Source organism: Pocillopora damicornis, chromosome 4 (assembly GCF_964200805.1).
Source record: "Pocillopora damicornis chromosome 4, jaPocDami1.2, whole genome shotgun sequence".
NCBI classification, from domain to species: Eukaryota; Metazoa; Cnidaria; class Anthozoa; order Scleractinia; family Pocilloporidae; genus Pocillopora; species Pocillopora damicornis.
This window is the reverse complement of record NC_142673.1, coordinates 30,818,002-30,838,697: the sequence shown is the minus strand read 5'-3', so window position 1 is coordinate 30,838,697 and position 20,696 is coordinate 30,818,002. Positions and strand designations below refer to the sequence as shown.

At 36.3% G+C, this 20,696-nt stretch overlaps 3 protein-coding genes across 6 annotated transcripts; 2 read left to right on the top strand and 1 right to left on the bottom strand.

Moving 5' to 3' along the window:
• Positions 1-781: 781 nt before the first annotated feature.
• Positions 782-10,076, bottom strand: LOC113681686 (mechanosensory protein 2-like). 4 transcript variants are annotated; one of them, XM_089203714.1, is made up of 10 exons: positions 9,652-9,852; positions 7,682-7,753; positions 5,047-5,067; positions 4,696-4,796; positions 3,913-3,985; positions 3,059-3,141; positions 2,665-2,868; positions 2,226-2,281; positions 1,899-1,977; positions 782-1,679 (listed from the first exon to the last, which is right to left on the bottom strand). In XM_089203714.1, exons 1-10 carry the CDS (start codon positions 9,752-9,754, stop codon positions 1,482-1,484), a joined length of 990 nt encoding a protein of 329 aa, XP_089059840.1. In that variant the 5' UTR covers positions 9,755-9,852; the 3' UTR covers positions 782-1,481. The 4 variants fall into 4 exon arrangements, with proteins under 4 accessions (XP_089059840.1, XP_027054595.1, XP_027054596.1 ...); XM_027198794.2 differs by lacking the exon at positions 7,682-7,753 and having other exon boundaries at positions 9,652-9,851; XM_027198795.2 differs by lacking the exons at positions 5,047-5,067; positions 7,682-7,753 and having other exon boundaries at positions 9,652-10,076.
• A 43-nt stretch (positions 10,077-10,119) lies between these two features.
• LOC113681683 (uncharacterized) lies at positions 10,120-17,995 on the top strand. Its single transcript, XM_027198790.2, has 9 exons — positions 10,120-10,452; positions 11,164-11,308; positions 11,965-12,232; positions 12,540-12,568; positions 13,291-13,381; positions 13,772-13,881; positions 14,553-14,618; positions 15,161-15,805; positions 16,204-17,995. The coding sequence occupies exons 1-9, from the start codon at positions 10,281-10,283 to the stop codon at positions 17,849-17,851; spliced, it is 3,174 nt and encodes a 1,057-aa protein (XP_027054591.2). The 5' UTR covers positions 10,120-10,280; the 3' UTR covers positions 17,852-17,995.
• Positions 17,996-18,347: 352 nt separating this feature from the next.
• LOC113681685 (C-X-C chemokine receptor type 2) lies at positions 18,348-19,883 on the top strand. The gene has a single exon (XM_027198792.2). The coding sequence runs from the start codon at positions 18,656-18,658 to the stop codon at positions 19,661-19,663; it is 1,008 nt and encodes a 335-aa protein (XP_027054593.2). The 5' UTR covers positions 18,348-18,655; the 3' UTR covers positions 19,664-19,883.
• Positions 19,884-20,696: the final 813 nt, after the last annotated feature.

Here is a 20,696-nt window from a genome sequence, read left to right as displayed (position 1 = left end):
GAAGTATAGTGCTGCGATCCTTTCCAGGAGAGGCTAAGTTGTCTTTTGTCACACACCTGCCTTTGCCGCCAGGCCAACGGAAAGGGTAGTTTCTAATCAGTTCCCGACAATAATCCTGGCCCGGCGAAGCCACAAATAAACACAAATCCTAATGCAGCTCAATTAAAGTTATAAGCCCGTTTGCGATGGCTATAAAACTTAGCTGCGGATCATGATGTTTCTGTTCCGTGATCATCAGTCGCTTACCATTGTTAGCTAGTTTGTAGTTATTACCTTGCAGGGGTTATTAAAAGGTACACATCAATTTTATCGTGGTCATTAAGTATGCAAGACTGTATTCATCAAAAACTAAAAGGGAAAAAAGAAATAGCACCATGAATCAGTCCTCTGTTTGACAATATCTAGTACGGTTTCTCAAACTAAGCCAAAAAATTTCCTTGCAACATATTTAGTGTGACTTTTGCAGAATGGAAATAATACGTCCAAATTCTTTCCTTTTGACAGCTAAGACCCACGATAAAGAAATCACGTTTAGATTTTTGAGGCCATGAAGCAAGAAAGTTATGCGTTAGTTATTTATCACGTTATTTTCCACCCAAAGAGTAGAGGGGTTACTAGATGCCGGTGATCATCTGATTGGTCAAAAATTTATTAATATGAAACAAGAGTGCATTTTCCCATAATTTAGTAAGACGCTGGTATAGCATCACTGTTATGAAAAATGTCTACAACTGAACCTCTTCCAGTTCCTCACTCATCTTCAATGCATGACCACAAACCATTGCATCTTATCTGTGCTCTTTATTCAACAACTTGACCTTTGATATGAGTACTTTAAATTTAATCTTAATTTCAGTTGATGGAGCTATAGATTAATCTAACAAACCAAAATTAACCTCAATAAAAAATTCAAGTTACTCCTGAAAGCTTGTCATTTTTCTCTCTCTTGAAACCCATGCATCTCCAGTCTTTAATTTAGCCACAAATCACCATTTTAAATGCAGATGCTGTAAAACTTAGAATAATAAGTCCATGGGGAAAAGTAATGGAGAAAATTAACCTAAAACAAGAAAAAGCCTTGAGTTGCATAGCAACCTAGGTAAGTTGAAATAATCACATGCTCAAAAAACTTATTTATTGTTGTTACTATTATTCCTAGAAAAAGACTGTCCAAAGCTAACTGTTAGCATAGTGAATATGTCTATAGCATTTACAACAAAGCATGGCACTAGAGAATATCTACTAATAGAAAGGAATATCAAAAACAATGTGGCTACTGCTCCTTAACATACGTAATCTATATCTCCTTAAATAGTAAGACAAGTTGCAAGGCTAACAATAAATAAATTTTTAGTTGATTCTTCTGCTATATACAGTGTCATCCATTTATTTCTATATCTACATCTTGTGTTGGAAATAAACATTCATAATCACAGAACACTAATTTCAGTCAAGGATGAACACTTCCTTCTTTCATCTACTCATTTGTTCTCATTTGGAAGAAGTCTAGCCAAAAAGTTGACAGGGAGAGGGAAAATAACAGTGGAATTCTTCTCTGCTGAGATGGTTGTCAGTGTCTGCAGGTATCTGAGTTGGAGAGCAGAAGGCGACTCTGAAATTATGTCAGCAGCTTCCTTCAGTGCACGGGATGCATTCTGTTCACCCTCTGCAGCAATGACCTGATGTGAAAAGTACAACTCATTGTGAAAGCTTTCTCTGGAGAATTCTCTTCTCTCTTTTTTCATTTCTAAAATCCGAATATATTTTTTTGAAATTGGTACTGTAATGAAACAATACAATAACTTCTAGTAACTTTTTCTAGTTGAAGAGAAATACAAAGTTACTGATCAGAAGAAACAATACAATAACTTTGTTAAATGTGAACTTTGGTTGAGTACCTTAGCACGAGCTTCACGAGAAGCTTCAGCCTCTGCTGCCATGGCTCTCTGCAGTTGTTGAGGAAGACGCACATCTTTCCTGTGGACAAAAATCAACAAGAGACATATGAGATTTTAGAATCTCGTAAAATCAATTAACAGTTACTAACAGGTTATCAAAAAACAGACATTTATGCAAAAAATTGATGTTTAGCAGACTTTGTTAACAATATTATCACTGTAAACTTCACCATTACTGGTAATGTCAGACAACACAGAAATGTGATAATAGAAGGACAACAGCAACTAGAACATTAAGAGCAATAAAAAGATTGTGAATGTTCTTACACTTCCACTCGCTCAACCTTGACACCCCATGGATCAGTGGCTTCATCCAAAGAAGTCTGTGGAACAGTACATTCACCCAAATTAACAACAAAATATAAACAAATTAACAAATTAAAACGACAAAAAATTTTTTCCCAGTTTCTTTCTAATGTGCCTCAAATCTAAATACAACAACAATGCAATGTTTGATTCAAAATCAGCTACACAAATGGAAGGTTGAGCCCTAAGGTGATATCAAGAATACTAAGGGAGGTTACTTACTTCTTTGTAACTTGCTTAGTCATGCACTTAATCACACAATACATGCATCCAACCAATGAAAACTTCTAACATAATCAGAGATAAAAAGTAGGAGTTGATCTAAAGCATCTCAGACTTGGTTATAGTATGGAATTACAATGGTTTTGCTTTACTATGAAGTTACATATGACATACTTGCCTGCATTGTTTCACTGATACTTTCTCTTTCACCTAATATCTCACTGAGGTTCTTGGTTCCCAGCACGTTTCTCAGGGTGGTCTGAGCTAGCAGACGTGTGGAACGATTGGCATTTTCCACATTGGTGATGGACATGGTTGCATTGTATATTCTGAAATATACCACTGCATCAACTGCTACAGTAACACTGTCTTTGGTCAAAACCTGCCAAAATTTTTGTTAACATAAATACGCATACTACTGCATTATTTGTCTTGAAATAACCAACAAAAGTCTTCCTCAAATCTACTGTCACCTGGAGTTCACACCACACTTTCAGATCCACCATTCTTAACTAATATATAAATTACCTGTCCCCAAGAAAATAAGGTTGCTTCACTATGTTGTTCTTTACCTCTTGAGGTGGCACATCAAATGACACGACTCTCAGGTCTACCTTTTGGTAGGAGTCAATACATGGCAGAATAAAGAACATTCCTAAAAAATTAACAGTTTGCCAGGGTCAATCTCACAACGTACAGATGCTTCGTTTCAAGCATTATCATTCACAATGTATTTCTTGTGTCTTTATCAATTAAGAGAAGTTAAATTAGGGGTCTAACATTTGTCAAGTAGAATCCAAATTAATTTTTGTCATCCTTACAATCAAAACTGTAACAAAATTTTCGAATGTGATTGGTTATCACAGCCTGATTTGAGCACTGCATAGGACAGTGTACATGTCATGTTTGTATTTGGACAGTGTAATAGGACAGTTAAAGGGATAGTTAACATGCCATGCCTGTGTAAGTGGACAGAATGGGTTATGTGCACATGCTGTTGTCATGCATTTTCCAAGTTAATTACTGTTTTTTGCTTAGGGTTACGTTTGATTAATTGGTAACAGGACTAAACATTGTCCAATTCTGTCTGTAATCATACCCATGATTGACAAATCAGACTCCCGCTTTGAAGTTGTCCTATTTTGTCAATAACTTACATGATTACAAGCCGAATTGGATTCCACTCAGTCCTATAGTTATTGCTTACCAACTTCAATTCATATTGATTTATTCTTTTTCATTTAGAAGTTTCTTCTATAATCTTACTGCACTAACATTTTGTGGTTTAATTGACATTGGAGGTAATTTTCAAAATCATAGCAAATGATTGGAAAATTTCAATAGCAGTGCCATGAAAAAATGACAGTTTTCAATGTGAACAATAATATCTAATTCGTAATTGTATAAACAGGTCCATAATTTTCACCTGGTCCTTTTGCTCCCCCAGGAAGAAGTCGACCAAGACGGAAAATAACTGCTCTCTCATATTCCTGTACAATCTTAATGACAAGGAAAGGAAAAAATTGTTCAGCCAGATTAAGAAGTTTGTTGACATAAAATAATAGATGTTTATAATTTTATACCTATGTGACAGTAAAGATAAAATCAAGAATATTAAATGCCAACAAATAAAAAAAAAAACCTTTTTAATAAATTTTAAAAGAATCATTTTTATTTCTCATAATTCCAATAATGGAGCAATTTAAATTACAGCTAGTTTGCAATAGATGTGTTGTCCTTTCCATTTGTAATGAAAAGGAAAATGTAAAAATTGTTTACATATGATACAATTAACTCCCTGACAGAACTCAGAAAAAGATTAAGACAGTAAAACCTTTAAAAGAAAACTACACCAGAAGAAAATCTGTTAAAATTTCTCCTGACTTTGTAATATGATTTTGTGAACTGATAAAAAATAACCATATTGGTTCCCTACAACAGCTAATTAATGCAAAAAAGTACGTGAGTTGGATTAATATTAAGATTATTGTCAACAAAATAGGGTGCCTTGTGCAAAAATCCTCCAACCTGTGCTACTTTTAAAGAAACCATGGTTCCCTTAAAATATTTTTTGCAGTCGCATTGCCCTTTTTTTTCAAGATTTTGTATTTTTTTTTAAAATTAAACTTAACTGCTCTCTCTATCTAAAGAGCGATATTTTGAAAATTTTGAGTTAATTTTGTCAACAGTAACCTAAGAAGGTCATTACCTTTATACAGAAACACAGTGATAAAGGCAGCGTACAGATAAATATTAAGGAGGAGAAAAATGTCAGCAAATAATCACAAAAGCCACGCTCCTCAGAGGAACCTGCCAGTGAAATACAAAAATTAAACAATATTAATAACATCCAAACAAACCAAGTGGAATCAATTGATTTGTAAGGTCAGAATGGTTAGATCATTGACTAACATGCATTTGTAATTATTCCTATTAATTTATCTCCCTGACTGATCTAGCTTGAGCTTATAATTCAATATAAGTTGAATCGAGAGTGATACATTACTGACAGATTGCCAGACAAGAAACTGAAACTACAGGTCTAACATGCAGACATTACCATGCTCATCACCACTTCCACCTGAAACAGACAACACACGAATTCAATTTTTGTAAACATATTCACATGCCCATTAACCATGGACAATCCCTTCTTTGCTGATTTTCAAGTTATTTTTTAATTAATCCTTCCCCACTGAAATAATTTCACATGGAACTAAATGTTACTTTAGTCAATTTTCCATGCAATTCTTTTGTGCTTAGATCTTTCAGTACCAATCAATTATTGCTTTCCACTGCAAAATTATCTGGGAGAATATTTTTGAGGCAACTAGCTATAACAAAATAATTTTGATTTTTTTCTCCAACAAAGGAATGGCAGTAAGCATGTTCTTAGTCTATGAGCAGGCCATTGTTTGATCTTGTCACACAATAGGGGAAGAGAGCACATTGCTTGACAAGATCCAATAACAGCTGTAAGGAAGCATGGCAACTATGAAGTTCATTTCTGCTCAGAATTATTCAGACACCAGTGGCAATAGACCATAAAATACCCAAGTCTGAGTTTACTTCAGATGAGTAAATACTTTTTGGCCATTATTGAACAATATTTTCACTGGAATTGTTTGAAGGTAAATGCTCTTTCTCTTTTTCAAAAATGCAAATATCAGTTACTTAGTGTCCCTTTCCAAACCACTTACACATTCTCACACACACACATACACACACACACACACACACACACACAAAAAGGCTCTCGCATACGTAGCATGCCTAGGTTTTGTTTTGTTCTATGCTTTGCATATAACGATATATGACATATGGGAACATATCAGTCATACCAAAATATGTAATCATCCAAAATACATATAAGTAAACCTTGCTGCTTCTTTTTGACTTTTAAAATCATCACCTTAACATTCTTGTCAAAAGTTAAGCACTATGACACTTTCAAGCATATCATTTTTTTCGTTGCATTTTTTTCTGATTTTGGTATAAAGATCACAATGATTGTTCACTGAAGCAATCAGTTATAGGAACTATCTAATTCCATATAAAACACATCCTTAACTTTCTAGTAACTTTCCCTTCTTTTCTCAGCAGCAGCTGGTAAAAAAAAACTTTCTGGTACTGATAAATGGTACATTAAGCATGTAGAATGCCAACACAGGAATAATGCATATTTCTTCTAAAATAAGCAACGTGAGTTACATTTTTGCATTTTCTTTTCAAATACATGTTACTTAAGTCATGGCTATTTCTTCAAGCACTGTGAAAAATTGAATTTGCTGGAAATAAATGAGAGTTAAACTTGCTTAACAAAATGTGAAGTTACGTATCATAAATGTTAATTCCATCCCACACACCTGATTATGTCTGCACCCATCGCATAATCTATCAAATTATCTTTAATATAAAGAACAATGTTTACGAATTATAGGATCTATCCGTGGACAAATACAGAAGCAATAACCTTGTAAGCTGACAGGAGATGATGTTTAAGTACACTGGAACAACACTTCATCAAAATCTCGAAAATAATAAAACGTCAAGAAGCCGATGCTTCTCTATAAAATGCATCAAGAGTTGTTTATTTATTTATTTTTTTACTTAAAAAAATGACAAGCAGACATTTTTAGACATTTGAACAATGCCTTTCTACTCATCTCGTAGAGGCAAACGTTGTCCAAAATCATTTCGATCTTCTTTCTCAAATAATTCATTGAATTTGCTTTCGTGTTTTTTTTTCTACTTTGATTAGTGATTGCACTCTGCGTTCCATCGAATTTCATATCTTGAAACTTCGTCTCTAACCCAAAAGTGGTTTACATTAAAAATTCAAAGGGCCTGATAACTTAAAACTATCAAGTAGAATTTTCGAATAAATTATTGAATTTTCGAGGTATCGTCGTCTGCATAAACCAACGAAGGGTTGAATTAAATGAAAAGAAACTGATACTTCTACTTGCCGTGTTACCTTACCGAGACTTCAACAGAGTGGGCTTCCATATGTGCATACTGAAAGTAATCCTCACGCAGAGACAGTAATCTAGTAATTATTCTCATCTAAACGCCTGGAGCTACATATATGCGAAATTATGATGTATTTGTGATTTCAGCGAATAAGCGACTCTGCCTCGAACATTCATTAACAATTCAATAAGAGAATAACATAACTGTGTATATTTAAAGTAAGACCTGAAGGCAAAAATACATCCTGCCCGAAAAAAATTTCTGCAGAAAACACTTTTTCCTTTGAACTTGATAAATATCATAGTGAAAAACAAAAACTGTTTACGGGAAGAGATATTCAATTAATTTAGCTGGAAAGTTCTAATTTTTCGTTCACCTGCAGGGCAAACTTATCAAGTTACAACTTTGCGTAAATATAAATATCAAACGTATTTTGAAACACGAAGTTTAAGCGATGTTGTTTCTTTAACGAAAAAAAAAAACCAATACAACAAAGTTATTCCCAAAACAAAAAAGGTTTATGAATATGTTATCAACGTCAGGGGAGCAAAACGCTTAAAAAATATATTAATCCCATACCAAAAATGTCTCTGTTTTCGTTTCATTTTCCTCGACACGATCGAAACAGCATCTTGTGCCGAACTTATTTTGCTTTCGACCATTTTATTAAAGAAAGACCACAAAAAATTCTAGCAAAACCTTTCTGTAATAGAGTTACGTACCTGGCTCTGAAAATCCGGCATTTTCCTTTCGATTTAACTCCATGAAGGAATAAGAAACAACCGTTCTTGTCCCTTTCAAAAAGAATTACCCAAGTCACGTGACTTAGTAGACTCACCTGCTCGCTGCCAGGCAATGATTATCAATCATTTGTGAAGGTACTTAAAGGAACGGCAAATAACAATCGTAGGCTTTAAAAATTCCTGATTTGAAAATTTGTTTGGAATGTTTAACACAAGTAGCTACACTACAAGGGTACTGCAAAGCCAAGGAGTTTCTCTCTGCTAATGCCACCTTACTACACGTCTTTGTATCAATATAATTTTCTTTGGGAAACTTTATCAGCCAAATGCTTCTTGATGTCAAATAAAACCGTGAAAAGCTATTCATTCTTCAATTAAAGAATATGTAGTTACATGACATTGTAAAAGTTCTTTTTATGTCAATTTTTGTAGCTATATAGGCAACATACTCCATAAATAACAGTTTAAAATTTGGGTGATCTACACTTTTATTATCATTCTACTGAAATCAAAGTCAAAACCCTCCTACTGTCTTGAATATTGTAATTCTAGAATCACAAGGTTACTTGAGGCTTTTTATCAATCAACCTTATAACTTACCCTTGTAGTTTCAAAGAGAGAAATAAGTCAAAATTCTACCCTTAAAATATTGCGAGAAGCAAAATCTGTTGACAGCTTTCATAACATCCTGTTCGTAACATTTATTTGTTGTTAACACATGGTAACAAAGCACATAACAAATCCATGTCTCAAAACTCCTAACATATGTACATGGTGACAGCCTGCAAAGGCAAATGTCAACTGCTGGCAATCAGATGAACAGTTCTTTTTGGAGCCTATGGTTTACTAATCACTACTCTCTGTTTAGCAGATCTACCAACCAGACTTGTATTGGATATGGGATATATTTGGAAACTCACAGTGACATTCATATTTCATAAAAGTAATAACAAGATTTTAGTTGCAATTTAGAGGAAATATTGGTGCAAGTAAACTTTTCAAAGACAAAAAAATTGCAAAGAAAGTCAAGACAGACAGAATTTTGATGGGGTACACCCACTGTTTGTAATTTGCACCCATGTTACAACTTTGCACTCATGTCAAATAAAAAATGCACTCATTTTCAGCCAATCAGATGGCATAATTTTTTCATGTATGTTTTCAAATAATTATATAAAATGTATTCTTCATGGACACAAATCTTTTACTGGTGTAACTCACTGACTCATATCATGTAATGTTTAATTCCAGAGTAAACCTCCTTGTGAACAGTGGCAAATATTTTAAAATACTGATAATCCCTATTCCTCCTCAGCCTTGGCACTTTGCCCTCTTTAGCCCTAAGGGACAAACTGAGGGGTGTGAAAACATGTTTCCAATCACTAAGAGCACTCACATGGAAAACATGAGAACTGAAGTAAGAGAATCAAGAGAGTGAGGAGAATTTATATATATAATATATATATATATATATATATATATATATATATATATATATATATATATATAGGTACCATAAACGGTATATTAACTCGAATATACTGCAGCTGCTTACATCAAATCCCTCGTTCAAACTGATCATGGCTTACAGCTCTTCAAGCTCGCAACAACAAGACAACCAACACCAGTCCAAGAGCAAAATGGCAACAATGCAAACTACCTACGTTTTTGTCTTTGGAAGTGGCATGTTCAGCGCAATTACTGATTTGCAAACACACTAATTACTGAAATCCACATTTACATTCAAATGGCTTTATCTTTTCAATAGAAAACACATTACATGCATTTGCCGATAAAACCTAGCTTGCTCTGATCAAATACTAACCTGTCTGTAAAACATTTACGAAGCATTTAAATTAAACTACAAATGTACAGAGGGATAAGTTGTTTTTCAATTTCGGGTACCACATCGAATGATCGTTCAGCCGACTAAATTGTTTAAAACTTACCTTCCTCAAGAAGTCCTCTCTTGTCTCCTCCACTGACAGCCCGTTCGTAGTTCTGAGCTGCTGGATTCACGTGCATACTGGTCGAAGTACTGCGAGCAGTCATTAAACCTTACATATGTTTCCACCACATAGAGCCATTATTTCCTCTTTCTTCGAGTTATTCAACGCCTGTACGATTGTTTTATTTTCAGTATGTGCGCAAGGTCTGGGCGAAAGTGTTACTAATTAGAGGAGTGGTCGCGGGAGGACCTGTATCAGCACCCGTACAGTAAACGATGAGAGATGCTTTCTCTATCTTGTTTCATGATCAATTATTTGTATATGAAAGAGAAAATATTTCAAACTTTCTTTACGTTGTATTATGACGTGTAAAAGGTACCCATAAGGGAGTAATGAGCAAGCAACTCAAGATAACAAGAATGTTTGCGTCCCGCACGCATGAGGTGACTGGTTGCTAGGAACTATTGTGACGTCATAAGTAAGCAAAAGGCATGCTGGTAAGTGAGTTTGTGGTTCATAGTTCTGTAGTTGATTTGGTCTTTTTGTGGGAGAAAATGGCGATTAGAATAACACAGTCTATCTCTTGACACTATATTCGTCAGTATACAAGGCTGTTTCATTACATAGCCATGAAAAGTGAAAGTTCATGTGATGCTTTGTGTCAGCATCCTGAATGTTGGAGATCGAACTTGCAGAGAGTTAAAGATGCTGTTAGAGTAAGAAATGGAATCCAGCCTAATGATTCAGTGAAGAGTAAAGAATTCTATACTTTTCCTGGAAGGAAAAGAATAGACGATGAAGGTAAGAAAGGAGACAGAGATCAATCGGATGACTGTGGGCGCTGAATGCGTTGCACGATTAACAATTAATGCGAGTTAAGAACTTAGCTTTGAAACATTTTCCGTAACAGCTGTCTTCAAGTTTGTGTGAATCGCCATATTATTAGGCGGGGGGCTAATGAATTAAAAAAAGAAAGAGTAGGAAAGGTTGGTGGTATTTACAAACTCTTATCATTTGCCACACAATTTCGTCATCTGACTGGGACACGATGACCATATCACAATTCTCTGCAGCTTTGACTGATTTTCATCCGGTGTTATTTATGGGGTGCATGTTAATTTTTTTAGTGGCCTGCTTTGGTATGACTCTCCTGATCATGTGTTTCTTAAGCACACTTGACAACTCTTTTCTTTCATGGGATGCAGTTGTTTCGAAATAACTCAATGTCAGCTTGTGCTCTGAGATGTAACTTTATTCATCATTTTCCAAGAAGTTGGTTGTGCTGTTTCTTAACTCGTCTTCCAATTGAAACTTGAAGTGAGAGGGATTTTAAAGACCGGTCCCCAGTTTACTGTCCAGTTAGGCTGGTAGGGTGTATCCATTTTTTCAAACATGCTCTAAGCAAATTTTTGTTATTTCACATTGAAAATTCAAATTGAATACAAGAGGAATGATGTATTTGTAGTATTTATTGAAAATAAAGTTGTGTACAACAGTATATTTTCTGTGCAGGCTCTCTTCCAACCCTGAAAGTTGTTGATGTCTTTGATGGAACAAACTTGAGAAGTAACGGTGCAAGACATTGTAGCAGTGCATCACAAACAAACATATACCATCACAGATCAGCATCGTTACCCTCATTATCACCTGATCTCCGGTATAAAACAGGAATGTCTTATTTTTGTTTGAATTGAAGCTTAGAATGGCAATTCGTTAGATGTAATTTAGAAATTATCAACTGAGTTGATAGCATAATTATCCACCGTAAAGAGTTTGAAAGCAGACAATTGGAGCGTTAGCCCTTCACCATTTGCTCTGACAAAGGGCTAATGCTCAAAATGTCAGCTTTTAAACTCTCTATGGACTCTAATTTTCATTATCAACTCTGCTGATAGTACTAGATAACCCTGTTATACTCTCCCACTGACACAGCACCACAGTTTCTTTAGAAACTTACCCCCCTTAATTCTTTAAAGTGTTAAGGGAATGTGTGATCTAAAAATAATTATTGACTGCATAGAGAAAGCTTAGATGAACCATCAAGTGAAGTGAAAAAAATCTGTTCAAATTGCAGTGGTTTATCTCAACCTTTATCAATCAAATTCTTGTTGATTATCAATTAAACTATTTGTTTCTCTAGCTTGACATTGTGAAATGACTGAGTCTTAAAGGCTTGTAACTTTACCTTCCTAAATATCTTTGCTAATATCTGCTGCAGAAAGCAGCCAAATATAGAGTGTTGAACTGATGTAATGAATTGTGGCAATTAATTTCCAATGATTGTTTTAAAACTTATTTGATATTATTATTTAGCTGTCAGCGGCATTCATCTACATGCACTCCATCTGTGCATGTACCTCGCCCATCTCCTGTTTCGCCAACAATGTTAACGGATTGCCAGAAACGTATGTTATGGAAGAAAAAGTTGCAGCCTGTCACAGAACCCACTGGTGGTGAGCTGAAGAAGAAAAAGGCTTCTGTTGTTGGTGTTCATGAGTTGTATGAAAATGATGAATTATTACAAGATTGGAAGGATGTATACATTACTTCAGCATATCTTATATGGTGCCAAACTAACAAGGTAACAACACAATCATGATGATTAAAATTGTGTTAGTTTATTTGTTAACCCAAGTATTTTATGTGCTTGCAGTTACATGTTGTTAAATATCAAGCAACCACTGAACAAATACATCATACATGTATATTTTAATGTTGTGAAAACAAGTATAGGACTGAGAAGGATTGGAATAAGACAAAATCCTAACTTTTCTTTTTTTTTTTAAGTTATCATCATATGTATATTACTATTTTGATTTTTTGATGTTGTTCACTGCAAGTCCTGTAAGCTCACCATTTATCACTTTAATCTGACTGTTAATTTTTAGAGGCAAAGAAGGAAAGCAAAAAGCACAGGGTAAGATGTCTCCTGTTTTACCTGCTTTGAGTGGTAGAAATAATAGATCATTTGTGATCAGAAATATTTTAAATGTTTCAAGAAATTTATCAAAGTTGAAATAAATTATTTAGTTCTAGTTAAATTTTGTTAGTGGCATATAGTATAGTACCAGGGTAAAGGAAGCACTTTTTGTTTTAAGGGCTTACGAGAACACACATGGGAGATCATGTGTGGAATCAACATCAGGGAGCTGTGAGAGATCCCACTGCTTTGTAATTTTGATAGTTTGAGCCATACATTGCTTTACCTAAGAAGAATTTTGTCAGTACCTAAAAAGTACTGATGTTCTCATAGAGAAGTTTTTTAAAAGCTAGTTTTTTAAAAAACTAGTTAAAACTAAGCACTAGTCCTGCAAAGTAACATAATGATGATGATAACAATGATCATGTATTAAAAATAATAGGAATAATGTTAATAATTCAGTGGAGCTTTTATATTATTTCCACACATTTGGTTTCAGCTGAATAGGAAACTAATTGTCTGTAGCATGTAGGATATGCATTTTGCACTATTTGGTGTAATGAATCTTGAACATGAATTTAGACTGCCTTATAAACAATGATTGATTTCAAAACCTTTTTGCAATGTGCCTCAGATACAATTTATAATTTAATTAAGGAAAGGGAAGGAAGACCTCTCAATAAATCCAGTTTATCTGTGTATCTTTTTGGTGTTTTTAGATCAATTTCAAGAAGGAGAGATCCTCACAGAATTGCTTTTAAAGATGTAACAGAGGACATGATTCCAGCAGCCATGGAAAAAATAAAACCAGTTAGTTTAAAATTTGGGAGTATATTTCAACCTTATTAAAGAGACTGTCAATCACTTTAAAATATTGACTTATGTATCAATTTATTGTAAAGCTCAGATAACTTTGAACATTGACAGAAGTATATCATTGTTGATTTCCTAATTTGGGTACTAAATGTATATAAAATTCAGAGTAAAACAGTGAATCTCTTCAAGAGGCTTTAAGAGAAAATGAGAGAGTTTGTGGGTTTTATTATCATTTGCTTCATGGTGATGCCTTTTGTTTTATGATGAATTTAAAAATCAAAATTTTGATCTTAATTGGTGGATTTTACCAAGTCAATTGCAATATTCTGCAACGAATAAATAAATCTGACATCCATTTGACAATTTTCGATGCATTTTTACCAGGAACGTCCAAAACCTCGCAGATCACCCACTGTTGGACAACCTTACAGTCCCAGTCGCGGAAGCTGTCATCGCAAAATGCATATTCAGGATTTAGACCTCTCCAGTTATGGGTATGGCCTTTGTGGATAAATCTAGGATATTTATAGATTGATATCCACTTTACATATAAATGTTGATTTGCTACAAATTTGGATCAAACCATTCATACAGGATGTTACATCACAGAATTTACACCAAAACCTCAGTGTGTCAAATATTATCTTGATTACTTTAATTGACTTATCATTCTGAGGATAGATGCAATCCATAAAAACTGGGAAATTCTGAAACCCTTTCTAAAAATGAGGTAACAGTACCTTATATCACTCTCTCTTTCATTGTTTCTGGCATATACACAGAAAAATTTTCTCTTAGGTCCTCTGATAAGGCTAACAATTAACAGTTTGACCTTGCTGTCTTGTAAGTAGGCATAATTAACTCCAAGTAATCAAAGGATTGTTCATGTTTCATAACTAAAAGATTGTATTGCGAGAAATATAAATTTTTAGTAGTTTACTTGACTACACTGTAAGTATTTGTATGTAAACATTAGTAATGTTGTAGTCTTCTATTTTTATGTAATTAAAATAAATAATATAGTATTGTTAAGTAAAAAGCAAGTCAACAAGTTTTCATACTTGTACTTTCTCTGTTTTTGCCTAATGTACTTCAAACTTGACTCCTTGAATTACCAGTGACTGAGCATGCTATGATTACCTTAAATTTGTTCCTCTTTTTGCAGACTGGAAGATTTTGGAGACTTTCCCAGGTCAGTGATTGCTGGAATCATTCAACACCTCAAACCAAGGTATGACACAGACACCTTTTTGTAGTATCCTCACAAATGTAGAAATTGTCTGAATTCATGCCTTGCATAAGAAGGATAGCAGTTGACCAACATGTGTGTTTGTCAAACAATCTCCAATGAAAATTCATGGAGAGTTTTTAACATCAGTCCTCAATTTTCCACAGAGGCTTGAGTGCATCTTAGTCAATCAGCCCCATAAATTTGTCAACCAATATATTAACAGTTATATGTGACATTGTGTCTTTGAGCTAAGAACCTTGTTCAAATTATGAGTTAGAAACAAAATAAATCTGTAAATGAAAGTTAAGAGTATAAAAGCCCATTTACATTGTATTTATGTATTTTTGTCCGTCTGAAGAGCTGAAAACAGGCTTATTCATTTGATTAATGATCACTTACAATCCAAAATCAAACAAGCTGAATGTACACAGTCATATAATATTTCTGTTTTTTTTTTTTGGAACTCAAATTTAATGTCTCCCTAATACGCTGTGGTGACTACACCAGGTTTACTAGGCGTTATCCTTTGTGCCAATTTTTAGCCAAGTCACTGTTAGTCAAGAATTGCCTTTGGGGTTAGAAGTTCAACCAAAACAACAGTCAAGTCCAAGAGCAGACAAGCCTACTGATCTAAGTACACAGAACAAAAGCGCTGAAAACTTACCGAGCGAAATTCTGGAACAAACTCTGCAAGATGAAAACTCGCGCATGCTGCTAGATGTTGATATAAACTCACACTTCACTCCCCCTGTGGATGAAGAACTTACTGATGAGGAGGGTGGGCTAAAGATCAACGGTGAATCAAAACAAGACACTGACCAACTGCAACCTCAGCTGATCAAAACAGTTGTTGATAAACTTACTGGCAAACGAGGTCGCATACTATTACCTCTTGCATATGTGGGTGTTCCCTTTGAGCGTTGTGCCAAGTCTAAGTTACATCACTGTGTCAACTCCATTCCCCGTAACTTGAATTTGGGCGTGACAATGGAACCGGTTGACGTAGTATCAGTCACACCAACTCCTATCGGGACACCACAGGAAGAGTTAGAAGGTCAAGAATCTCAGCTGTGTGCCTTGGCTTCCCCAGGCGTGACTTCAGCCAATGCCAGTGAGTACATCTCACCTTGTGATGATCAGACGAATCTTCATTGGCCTGTGCGAGGTCACATGACATCTGCACTGAGGTAAGTAGCTCCTAAGTAAGTAACGTGCTTTCCTACAAGGATTATTTTGGCTCTGTTCACCGGAAGTAGTGGCATAGCTTTTAAGTAGGACGATTTCATTTCTGTGTCCAAAAGGCCCGGATGAGATCATCATAGAATTTAAGCGAGGCTTTCACTTGTTCTAGGCAACTTTGCAGGAAGCCCACTATGAAGATAGAGGGAAAAGAAAATTAAACTTAAATGAATGAACTCGAAAAAAAAGTGACAGATGAGGGAACTGACTCCATCCATAATCAAAATCATTCATACCAACCTCCGTCACTTTTTAAACATCATCACAAGGCATCACAGGGTACATATGCACAAACTAAGAGAGGCAGTGACAAGACCTCTTGACTTTTGTTTTGTTGTCGTTGTAGATATTCTCCAGATCCAGTGCATGCCCCAGCACCAACTCCCAATAGCCCAGAAAGACACGGCCAATACTTCTCCCGCACACCACAGAGTAGGGAACATAACAACTCGGTCACGTCTCGCTACATCAGGAGGCGAGAGACACTGACCAGTGTGTATGACGAGGACGAAACCATGATTAGCCGAGAGGCCTTGGGAAGTCCTGAGGGGGAGAGAGTGGGGGAGGAATTTGCTGTTGAACCAGTTTTTCTGACAGAAGGAGCTCTTTCTCGTGACCCAAGTCTAGTTTTAAACAAGAATGATGCACAAGAATGGCCGCAAGATAAAATGATAATAAATGTGATCGAGAACAGCGATGACATGCCCCGAATGGTCCGAAGTCCAAGCCCTGGGAGTAAAACATACATCCCCCAGGATATTCTCGCTGAATTTCATGGAGATCCTTATGGGAGAAAAGGAATGCATGTAGCAGGTCAAAAAATTATTGGAAAACCGAACATTGTGAAAGAGCCTGAAAAAACTGACTCGCGTGGTTACATGGCACCGGCTTGGAGACCTCCGCGCTCAAGGACACCCATTCAGTTCGTAGATACGCCCTCCAGGCGAGCCCCAAGACCTCTCAAACAGCCCCCGAAGGAAAGTGTGCCGAAGTCCTTAACTGTAAAGCCTCTGGCGCAACGCACGCCTCGAAGGCCAAAGAGTACCCCACCTCGTATGAGCTCTTACAAGGATTCAGGAGATTTGTCAGTACATCAGATTCTGTCGGATTCGACACTAGGCAGTTTCATTCTAGATGACCCAGGGAAATATTCAATGGACGCACAGGCCACATCACCCTCCGTGGATACTTCTGGCTCCATACCCCCTCCTCCTTCCCCAGAGGCAATACTGGTTACCTCAGTTGTTCCTGGTACTCCCAGGCTGGATCCTGTCAGTGAAGTTGAAGAGAAAAGCAGTATCACTTCAGCTGGTCTGGCTGATGGCGTAAGCCAAGTAGAAGGTAGGAATGTCGTGGCTAACCTCTCAGAAGTTGAAGAAGGAGACGAAGTTGATGAAAGCAACGAAGAAGTTGACCTTGGCCAAAATTCAAAAGATATCAAATCTGAGAGCAATAACGAAAAAGAGACAGATCTCGCAATCACTGAGGACACAGAAACAATTGAAAGAAGACAAAACGACGACTCACAAGATACTCCGGATGTAAATTTGGAAGGAAAAACCGTTTCTTCATTTTTTGCCGGTGATGAAGCTACTGACAAAACGAATCTACCTGTAACAGATACTAATAAAGAAATGCATAATAAAGCTGGACGGGATGAAAATGAGTCTGAAAAACAAAAAGACGACAAGTCTACTTATGAAGATACATGTACAACAACAGAGGAGTCAGATGAGAGAGAAAAGGAGAAGGACAACACGGATCCACCCCAGCCCCCTGAGTCAGGTGAGACAGAACAGGAGAAGGACAACACGGATCCACCCCAGCCCCCTGCGTCACCAGATATCGTCAGCACTCCAGATTTCACTGAGGGATTAGACATGAACCTCGATTTAGAAGCAGAGCTTCGCGCGGCCATGGAAGGCTTGGATGATTTAGGTGACGGGGAGGAAAACGGAGAAAAAAGGACTTCCCCAGAACTGGAGCCTTGGTAGTGACCATTCCTTTGAGCTGTTCGGTCTTTTTTGGGTCGTGAATCATACTATTCGTGTGACATTCAATGACAGAATGTTGAATTACAGAGTAAAGATAGATTGTAGGAACCATGTAATTAGATAAAATTTTATGTTTTACATTTATCTTGCCGGTGTGTTTTATGTGTAGCGGAATATAGCCATATATTTTGGTCAGAGCGATATAAAAAATTACAGATCTGTCAAACACTTTAATTAGACGCGGTCAGGGGATTATGAAAACAAACACTCTGACATAAATTAAACTCAAACTACACTCACCGACTCGAATTATTGCGGCATTAGTCATCTTACTGTCCAAACAGAACACTTATGGATATTTGAGTAGGATCTAACATGCCTACTTTCAAGTGATGCATTTGTTTTATCAGAAGGACAAAACATACAAATTTTCCTTTTTTTTCTCTTTAATTTGTTATTCATGACGTTCTCGAGCTTTCTTAAAGTACATGTGGCAATAAATTTATGCCTCGGAAGTGTTGTGCTCTTACAAAAGAGCTATTGATAGGCAAATGACCCAAATTGTCAAAACAGAACAGATCAAAGGACACCAAGGGATCGATCCGTTGTTTGAAACATATTTTCGCAGCAGCCTTTCATTCTCTGCAATCAATAGCTGACCAACCTTCATTGACTGCATCGATAAGCGAATCAAGCCAAGAGTTTGCTAAAAACAGTTATGACATTTGTCCATTGTTGTTCGAAACAAGCGACCTAATTTTTCTGTAAATCTTACAAAGAGGCTCTTCTTTGCGTAAGCCCAAGATGAATGTTTCCAAAGCACTTTTCGATTGTAGTGGGTCAACTTTTCCCGAATCGGAAAATGAAAGAGCCGTTTACGAACAGTTTTGCGGATGTACAATTCCTCCAGAATCATGGCACTCAATGGGCGAAGTGGTATTTAGTAAACTTTTCCTAATCATTTCAGTTTTAGGAAATACACTTGTTATATTCGTTCTACAACGAATGAAGCGCAGCGCACAATGCGGAGCCATGAAGCTGCTTATTCAACACTTGTGTTTGGCTGACATGGCCGTTTGCATCGTGTACAACATCAATGAAGCCATAGGAATCGATTCAGAGCACTCTAACACACCTGTTTGTAAGCTTATTGGTGGCTTAACATGGACTACACTCTCTGCTTCATCCTGTTTAATCTGTTGTGTTTCGCTGGAGCGTTACCTGGCTGTGGTGAAACCATTTGACTTTACACTTAACACACGTCGTACTGTGCTTATGATAATATTTTCATGGTATTATTCTCTCATGTTCACTCTGCCAGACTTTTATTTCCTTAAGAGGTTGGAAGCACCGTTTTGCGGCCGGGGATTAGTTCCATTTTGTTCGTACGACTTTTTTCGAGGTACTGATATAACGGTGATTCTGCTAATGACTCTTTCAGCCACGTTCCTAGTTCCGCTAGTTTTTATCGTGTTCACTAATCTCGCCGTTATTCATGCATTACTACGTGGTCAGGGCTCAAAACTTTTCAGTAAGTTTCGCCACACAGCCGACCAACGAAGACGAGGAGTTGTATTAATTGTATTTTTATTAACAGCCATATTTGTATTATGTTCTGTTCCCTTCGCTACTTACTTCTTTCTAATCGCTGTGTCTGTCGCAGTGCCCAGGGAATATGCTATAGTAGCTTATTTTCTCATGCTATTTAACAGTACTGCTAATGCATTTGTCTATTCCTTCTTCAGTGCCGAGTTCCGTAGAAACTGTAAAGAGTTATTTTTGGTAGTGTTTAGAAGTTTTAAACGATATTAAACACAGCTTCGAAAAGCAAAATCGGAAGAACATCGAATTGAAGAGCAACGGTACAAACATCACTGACAACTGATTTTAAATTACTTGTTTGATCTTGTTTATTTTGAATTGATGCTTCAGGGGTCACCGAAAAGATAGGTCCTTTCATTTCTACATAAACTTACGATTAATTATCGTGGGTAAATAGGAATTGTAATGATTAAAATATGTCTACAATTTAGCGGTATTTAAGTCTAAATTGTCACGATGGATGTTTATCTAATTTTCAACTCAAGGTGATATTCTGTTTCAAGCAGTTTCCCAATTCTCTATTTTCTTTCTTTGTTACGCGGTTCTTGTTATCTTAATTACTAAACAACACGGTTGATCAAGAAAGAAGCACTGAGTTACAGTAATTTGCGAGGTCATCGAACAAGTAATGATGATTGGATGGAAGTTTCTGGTGCTTAGAGGTGATGGAGCTCCAAAAAGCTTACTTATTCCGGTGTATTTGACAGCGACCCCCGTCTTCTATAATTACCTGACGTTTTTCTTCTTGGATCTTAAACCTCGGTATACTCTGTCATTAGCCGGTTTTTTCTATTCCTTCCCTGGTGCGAAACCAAAGAGTTATCTTGTCAAAGTTTAAGGACATGCTGAGGGGGATTTAGAATAAATTACCTCATTAAGAATCTCCACTTAATTGCCCCAGAAAATTTTAAGTAGCCCAAATGATGAGACTTGTGTTAATGTTTGAAATTATATGAAAACGAAAAGTATTAGTGTTGTGTGACTTGCATGATTGTAACTACAGTCAGAACTAGTTAAATCCTTCGTTAGAAGTTCGGAAAAGAATTCTCTCCCTAAAGACACCACCCACCGAATAACCCGGAAACTCAAGCGGATGATATATAGGGAAGAGGATTTAACTATAACTGTACAGGCCCTTCGTGAAAGCGGGTTATTCCTTAGTACTAAACCTCTAGCTTTCGATCGGCTTCACTGATCTCCTTTCCTTTGTCAACACTTGTTCACTTTGCTAAGTCACCGTGTA

What these genes read in the sequence shown, in the direction of transcription:
- LOC113681686 (XM_089203714.1), bottom strand. Translation starts at nt 9,754, where the DNA reads ATGACTGCTCGCAGTACTTCGACCAGTATGCACGTGAATCCAGCAGCT. An exon ending in GAGAGGACTTCTTGAGGAAG is followed by an intron (nt 7,754 to 9,651) that starts GTAAGTTTTAAA and finishes TCTTTTTGAAAG; the next exon opens with GGACAAGAACGGTTGTTTCT. An exon ending in AAGGTTGAGCGAGTGGAAGT is followed by an intron (nt 1,978 to 2,225) that starts GTAAGAACATTC and finishes TTTTGTCCACAG; the next exon opens with GAAAGATGTGCGTCTTCCTC.
- LOC113681683 (XM_027198790.2), top strand. Translation starts at nt 10,281, where the DNA reads ATGAAAAGTGAAAGTTCATGTGATGCTTTGTGTCAGCATCCTGAATGT. An exon ending in TCATTATCACCTGATCTCCG is followed by an intron (nt 11,309 to 11,964) that starts GTATAAAACAGG and finishes ATTATTATTTAG; the next exon opens with CTGTCAGCGGCATTCATCTA. An exon ending in AGGAAAGCAAAAAGCACAGG is followed by an intron (nt 12,569 to 13,290) that starts GTAAGATGTCTC and finishes TGGTGTTTTTAG; the next exon opens with ATCAATTTCAAGAAGGAGAG.
- LOC113681685 (XM_027198792.2), top strand. Translation starts at nt 18,656, where the DNA reads ATGAATGTTTCCAAAGCACTTTTCGATTGTAGTGGGTCAACTTTTCCC.